Source organism: Montipora foliosa, chromosome 2 (genome assembly GCF_036669935.1).
Source record: "Montipora foliosa isolate CH-2021 chromosome 2, ASM3666993v2, whole genome shotgun sequence".
In the NCBI taxonomy this organism is placed as follows: Eukaryota; Metazoa; Cnidaria; class Anthozoa; order Scleractinia; family Acroporidae; genus Montipora; species Montipora foliosa.
Genome location: NC_090870.1, coordinates 60,369,608 through 60,377,175, shown reverse-complemented (window position 1 = coordinate 60,377,175; position 7,568 = coordinate 60,369,608). Strand labels below are relative to the sequence as shown.

The window sequence follows — 7,568 nt, the reverse complement described above, 5'->3', positions numbered from 1 at the left end:
AGAAGCAAACTGGGCGTTCAGGTCTGGTTTCAGAGATTCCCGGCCACGAAGATTCAGTTCCCGGTTTACTGCCAATGCTAGAGCAAGGGAATGTGGGAGAGTAGCCCAGAACTCGCCTGATGCTTTATCACAGGCATTGACGGTGGCACAAAATGAGAAAACAAAAAACTGTCGAGCTTTCTTAAGAACCCTGTCTGAAGATTTGGTATAGCGGATATAACGTTGACGTCACCTATTGTAATTATATGCCAATCAGAGCCTCATTGGCTGTCACAAAGGGTTTCTTGTTCTTGTGGTTGGCACACAAAAACAATGTTTGTAAACAGAGATCATCCCTACTTGGAGACAACCGATTACAAATACTTCTGCTCACTTTTGAGGAGACTAGCAATTAGAAATTTTCTGGTCTTAAGTATTTTTCCACCAGCCCCTTTACCTTTGTTTTAGGGGGATCGCCTTTGATAAGGTCTTCTAGCATAGTGGCAAGCTTGGCGTTAACTGGTGCACCTGTTTGTCAGTTGCCGAGAACTCCTCTGCTAAGTTGTCAAAACTTGACCTAGGGGACTCCCCTAGGTAATTTGCAAGACAACCAGTGAGCACAGGCAAAACCTCTGAGCGTTAGTCATCACCATTAGAGGGCTTTAATATCCTGATCACTCTCGGGGCCCATTCAGAACCCTAAATTTAGCTTCAATCTCTTACTAAGCTCTTGTTTCAGGGAAACGACTATCCCCGTAGCTCTGCTTTCCTAGAGGAAGGAAGCGGTGGGGAGGCCCCTCATCTAAGTTTTGCGTGGTTGCTAAAATGTAAACAACCGAAAAATGTTGAGCTCTGAAGGACCAAGAACCTCAAATTCGGGAAAAAAATATTTCTGTTTCCCTTCATATAGCCATTTCGCTAAACTAGAAGCGGCTCCAACCAGGAGAGGCGATTGCCAAGCACAGTTCTCGGGCAACCACGTGTCCGTAGAAGTACACCTCTACTCGCGATGTAAACTATAACCTTCTTTCCCTCAACTGATGAAAACATTAGGACTCAAAGGGAAACTATAGCTTAAAGTTTCTTACCCTAACAACCGCCTCCACATTAAATAGGACGGAAAAAAACGAAGCATAAGGCTCTCGACCAAGCTCAGTCTTAAATGACAACTTGTTGCCAAGCACTGTTCTCCGGCATCCACGTGTCCGTTGTGGTCCACTTCAACTCGGGAAACAACAACTTTCAATATTAGGACTCGCAGGGAAACTATAACTTTCTTTCCCTCAATTAATAACCGCCCCCATATTGGATAGGACGGCGAAAAGCGAGGCACATAAAGCCCTCGACATAGCTTAACAGCTTTTAAACGACAGGCTTAGTTTTCGACAGGCTTAGTTTTCGAGATAAACTGAATAAAACAAGAAGAAGAAATTAATTGAAGCGACATTATTTTCTTACCTGCAATAGTAAGGACAAATAAAGCGAATAAAAACCCGGAGACCACAATAGCTCTGAACTCCACGGCTGCGCAATGTGTACTGATTATCCACGGCTGCACGTGTGCATCTCATGTTAACCGGAACTGACGTCACCGGGATTTGGGAGAATTAGTATGAAAGGGATAAATTAAGATGTTTGACTTGGGAATTTAAAGATGGCTGCTCCAAAAGGATATGCATGGGTTCTTTAATTTTCAATTGGAAACTTGTGGAAGCAGAGTCGAGGATTTTAAAACAATCTTCTGAACAAAGGGAGCGACAATTTTCAGAACCTCTCAAGTGCTTAAAGATGTGGAAATGTTCACGGAAATGTTCACGGATGTTCACGGATGCGAGTGGCGAAGTGTCTATTGCTTTCACCAATGTAACAGGCATTACGGCCAGCACATGACTCGCGATCGTAAACCCGGGGTGAATGAACACCAACTTAATTTCCAGGTCGCTACAAAATGTGTTGACTAATTTCTTAATTCTGCGTTGTGTTATGATGGAAAAAGGACCGATGTACGGTAATTTAAAAAACAAACAAATAATAATATATTTTTCTTTTTTGTTTTGTGTGTGTGTTTTTATTCTGTTCTCGCCTTCATCCTTAATTATTCATGTTATATCTCACTTTGTTACACTACTTATTGCGCAACTTCATTTTATTCCTCATTGTACAACTGAGAATGGATGATGTTTCATCCAAAAGATGTCTTGATTAAATATGAACTTCAAAAATATCGTTTGGTTCATCAAAGCAATAATAATAATAATAATAATAATAATAATAATAATAAAAAGAAAGGATACCCTGTTGAGGGTAATTATTCGCCCGCAGCCGGATGTAATTGATTGAGAGTCGATTTTGACGAGGGAGGAAAACCGGAGTACCCGGAGAAAAACCTCGGAGTCAGATTGAGATCGACTGAAACTCAACCCACATACGACACGAGGCCATAGTTGAACCCGGGTCACAGAGGTAGGAAGCACGGTTGATGGCCACGAAGGCCGTCCTAACTCCCAATAATTTTTGTTTACAACTTATTTTGGGCTCCTTCTTTTTAAGTCACGGGATCTTATATTTTCATGTGTTATACACTAAGTTAAAAGTTAACTGTATCGTATTTAGAGAAGGTGGAAACTACATTCAAAAGTTGATGTTTATTTATCTGTTTTGTCCTCTGCTTACATTATCGAGCAGAACGATTGATTCTTGGGCAGCAAAGAAGAAATTATTGCTAATTATTTCAATCGGAAAATTGAGCAACTTAACGAAAAATAATGAAACTAAACACTACGAACACAAATTCGTGTCATTGTAACAATTTCGCACTTATCTTAGCTCGTTTACGTTGTATCTTTCTAGTACATTTACCTTGGCGCGAAAAGTCCTTGAAAAAACCTTAACCCAGGTTAATTGTAGCCAGCTAATTATAATTACATTTTATAGAGCGGTTTTCAATTGAGTGTCGAAAGTAATTAGCGAATTACTTTGGTTTTACATTTCTTCACTTAGTGATTGGTTCACAGTTCTCGCGCCACTTTTTCAACCAATCAGAAGTAAAACCAAAACCAATCGTGGCTCGCGCGTGCACATTACCCCGCGCTTTGTGTCGGCTACGTGTAATTACTTCCGGTTTTGATTGGTTTACTGGATTGTTTCCGTTCTTTTTGATTGGCCAAAGTAATTACTTTGGTTTTGGTTTTACGACACTCATTTGAAAACCGCTCTAAGAGTGTTTGATTGATTGAAAGTTCACTATGTGTACGCATGTGGTCGTTAAAACTTTAATTATTTTTTCCTATTTCACGTCGTTTCGCAGGGTAGAATGAAAATACACGCCACATGTACAGTATGACTGTTTTTTGCTCATAAAACTAGTTAGTAGCAGTAACTGAAGATACGGTTCAAAGCAAGTACTGCACTTCTAATCCACAAACGGCTGCTTGTACAAGCCAATCACCGTAACTTGAAAAAAAAAAAAAAAAGAAATCTGATTTTGTTAGTGCAAACCAGCTAAACCTTAACTACCGGTAGGACATCGTGAACCTCCGTCGATTCAAGTTTCGCTCACTGTCCTCTAACGCCATCTGCCACGCAAAGATCACATGCTTGACACATACGTCATCAGGAATGCCCTCAAAGCACGACAGATCATCGTCATCATTTCCATTAAAGTACATCGTTATATATTCTTCTAGTCTGCAGCAAAAGAAGCACATTTCTAGTTATTCAGTACTCATCGTTAACTTAAAAAGTCACCCATTTCTCCCTTAATCTCAATTGTGTCATGGAACCGATTTGCGCGTTTACTTGTTCTATAGTTTGTGGCCAAATAACTCTTTACACGGTATCATTGAGAAGAGAAAGTAGCGAAGACAGACAGAGTCTATTAAGAGTTGCAACCTACTATAGAGAAAGAAGACATTAACGAGAGCTTGGCTAGGAAAGCAGGGCTTACGCAGGGGTAAGAGCACTCGCCTTCCACCAATGTGCTCGCGTTCCATTCCCCGACTGTGGGATAAGTACGGTTTGTCGGTTCGCTACTCTTCTTCGATTTCTCTCCGGGTTCTCCAGTTTTCCCCTCTCACCAAAAAGCAACATTTAATTTGATCATATCGTCTTTAACTTCATGCGATTTAATTTACGGTCCTCCCAATTTGATTATCAGGTATTTCACAATCAAGGTACATTCGCTGACCTCATTTCTCCAACTTCTCTGTCATCTTCCACACTAATCCATAAAATAATGACTTCCACGACTTTACTCAAAAACGATTCCACGTCGGCGTTCCTCAGAAATTTACTGAAGTGGGTCACCATTGTTTTGGGCATTTCTGTCTTAAAGCATTCTGCGACTTGAGGAAATGGATCCTATCATGCAAACAAGACAGATCAGTGAAACTCTTCTACAAATACACTCTGATTAAAAAAAAAAAAAAATGGGGTTGCCACTTGTTTTGAAGCCGTTAAATTTGAGTGATCATGGCAGAATACCCTGTAGATCTCGAGGTCCTGTTTTCAGATTAGGTACGGCGTAAATGGTAGGCCACGAATTCCATTGTCAAAGAAGCAATTACATGTTCGAGGAAAACGTTTGTCTACCTGAAATCCCCTCCCCCCACGATTTAATGAGGGGATTTAAAGACACATTACCTCGCCAATATTAAGGAGAAGCTTTGCGCGAGCAAGCGCAAGTGTACGCCAAAGATCCAAAACGTGATATAAACAGCAAAATTGTTGAGCCTACAATAAAAAGTATTTTGCAGTTAGCTCACTTGTACAGCACCGTACAACTGTGCGGGAAGTCCCACGTTTAATGTCCCACCGGAGCAAAACTCGGGGCCTGTAATAACCCAAGAGAAATAATTGTTTTTGTAACTAATCACCCCAGCAAATCGTCAGACTATCTAGTTCCGTTGAAATACGTTAATTCATAGGCCTCGTCGCAGACATCACATTTGGTGCCGTCAGGAGCCCATCACCCGGAGCGTGCAACTTAACTATTTTCGTTTCACCTAATTCGCGGGAAGGGCTAGTCTAAAAATAAACTTACTTGTGAAAACGCCGTTTCACTGGCGCTGTATGGAAATTGCACGCTCCAGGATGGGCTCCTGGTGCGGTGTAATGAATACTAATACTGCTTAAAAAAATGTGGTTGGGGAATGTAGAGTGCTTTTGCTAATGTGACACATCAATATAAATATCACCACCCTTACCTTATGTGCCCTTACTGCACATTCCCCCACTTACTTATCGCTTGTTGTCGCTTTTTGCTCACCTCGGACATTTGAAGCGAGCGGCTAGCCAATAAAATTAGTTTCAGCACGAAATGTATTGCGTGAAGACTGGTAGCAGTCCCTTGTCACGCAGTCGCAGTTGGCTTGGGGAAGGGGGCTCACGTCCCTTCCTCGAACCTACCCCTGCCATTTCTCTCTATTACGTGACAAAGCACAATTACTCAACAAGCCCGCAGCTCCAGTAACATACAAGGGACCGCAAGCAGCCGGTCTACTTGTTGTGTCAATGGGAAACCTGTCACGAATAGGGAAATTCTTAGTAGTATTAATGACTGCACTTGTGCGTTTTTTACAGTGAAATCTGGTCGCATATCATACTTAAATATGCAAAGGTGTATGGCATTTAAAAATGCCGAATTATGAGATATGGTAATGCTCAGTTTTTTGTTTCAACTTAATTTAAAATACCAACCTTCTTGCCCTTTTGGCTCTCTTTGTCGTCGCTTAGAAACAGCACATGACTGCAGTAATCAGTAATTTTCATGCCTGGATTTCCACCAGACGAAGACAGAAAGCTGATCACAATTTCAAGTGTGGAAATCGCATCAGAAACGTCCCCGAGATCTTTGAACTCCGAGAGAATCTCTGAGCGAACGTCCCCTGGAATGAGCACCTTTAAAATTCAAAAGATAATCTGCGCGTGATTAACTTCTTTTCACAAAACCTTAAAGCGACAAACCCGAGATAGAATAGGCCTTTTCCAACAAATGGTCACATGGTACAAAATCCGCCATACTGGAGGGCAAGCGCATTATTACTCCTCCACTGGGACATTAAAACAAAGGCAAGTCAAGCTTGACTGGTTCAGGTCTCTTTTGTTTGAATGTCCCAGTGGGGGAATAGTAATGAACTTGCCCTCCCGTATGGCGGATTTTGTACCATGTGATCGTTTGTTGCAAAAGACCTATTGTTCAAAGCTACGTCACTAAGGTTGCTTGGGTACATTTTTATCATCGTTTTATTCATTGATCATATTTTTAGCACAAGACCCAACCTACCTGTGGAATTTTAGATTTTAGCACAATAAAGGAGGCATCATTCTGCGAATCATCCCGAAACATGAAATCTTTCACCTGATAAAAAAACACCAACATTTTAGAAACAGAATTGTAAAACGGTTTCCATACGGCTATCAAATTCTGCTTGAAATTTTGATCTTGTTTTCCTTTGCGTTATAATTGACCATAACTATTAGCATCCTGGCATATTTCAATTGGTTTAGTTTAGTTGGCTTAATTTTGCATATAATAGCATATATCTGCCACTCATGATCAGTAAATTCGCACTGGATGCGTTTTTACACGCGGATACTTATCCCGACCGTTCTTGATATTTCTTGACAGATCCACTTACATTAAACTCTACGATGGGTCTTCCTCGTACAAATCGGTCAATTATCTGTTTTTCAAGCGCCTGCCAGTTGTACTGTAGAAGTGTCTCTTTTCCCAACTCTAGCGAGTACGAACAGTTCCATAGCATCAAAGGAAGCAGCTCCTTTTCAGAATTATACGCAACCAATTGCGACACAGTCACCTCGGAAAGTGGTAGAGTACTCATGGTACTAAGGAAGAAAAACAAACCCATGAATGAAGATCTGAATGGGGTTAACCGACTAGCGACAAACGGCGATCAATATAACTGACTACTGACAAAACGGGAGGCGCGGTGGCTTCATGGTTAGTGCGCTCGACTCTGGATCGAGTGGTCCGGGTTTGGGTCCTGACCGGGGACATTGTGTTGTGTTCTTGGGCAAGACACTTTCCTCTCACGGTGCCTCTCTCCACCCAAGTGTATAAATGGGTACCGGTGAATTTAATGCTGGGGGTAACCCTGCGATGGACTAGCATCCCATCTAGGGGGGAGTATAAATACTCCTAGTCGCTTCATGCTACGGAAACCGGAGATAAGCGCCGGCCTGATGGGCCTGATGGGCCTTCTGGCTCGTAAGCAGTGACTTTTTTTACTGACCAAACGGGAGAAAAATTACCGATTACTTACAGGAAAATATTAACCGACAACTGACATGGTCCGACATTGTGGAGATGTTTGTATTCGGAAATAATGCGTAATGTTTTTTTTTTTTTTAAGCAAGTCAATAGTATTTTGTATGATTTGGTTTCTAGCTTAGGAAATGTTATCCTTTGGTGCGCTCTATTTCACAAAGAGGTAACCTGTTCTCCTCCTTTTCGGGGAGAAGCTTAGGCTCATTTCCCGAACAGCGGGTTGAAATCAAGTGCTACATTCACTTCCTGTTCTGACAGTTGTGCCTGTACGGTCGCCTGTACGTTGCTTTTCCATACGGCC

At 41.6% G+C, this 7,568-nt stretch overlaps 1 protein-coding gene across 1 annotated transcript in view; it reads right to left on the bottom strand.

Moving 5' to 3' along the window:
• Positions 1-2,609: 2,609 nt before the first annotated feature.
• Positions 2,610-7,568, bottom strand: part of LOC137993755 (E3 ubiquitin-protein ligase RNF213-like) — a 118,023-nt gene continuing 113,064 nt past the window's right edge. Inside the window, exons 77-82 of the mRNA XM_068839763.1 lie at positions 6,618-6,825; positions 6,263-6,337; positions 5,677-5,877; positions 4,621-4,710; positions 4,166-4,338; positions 2,610-3,666 (exon numbers count right to left, since the gene is read on the bottom strand). Of these exons, the coding sequence (XP_068695864.1) occupies positions 3,492-3,666; positions 4,166-4,338; positions 4,621-4,710; positions 5,677-5,877; positions 6,263-6,337; positions 6,618-6,825 (922 nt within the window). The 3' untranslated portion in view covers positions 2,610-3,491. The remainder of the gene's footprint in view (positions 3,667-4,165; positions 4,339-4,620; positions 4,711-5,676; positions 5,878-6,262; positions 6,338-6,617; positions 6,826-7,568) is intronic.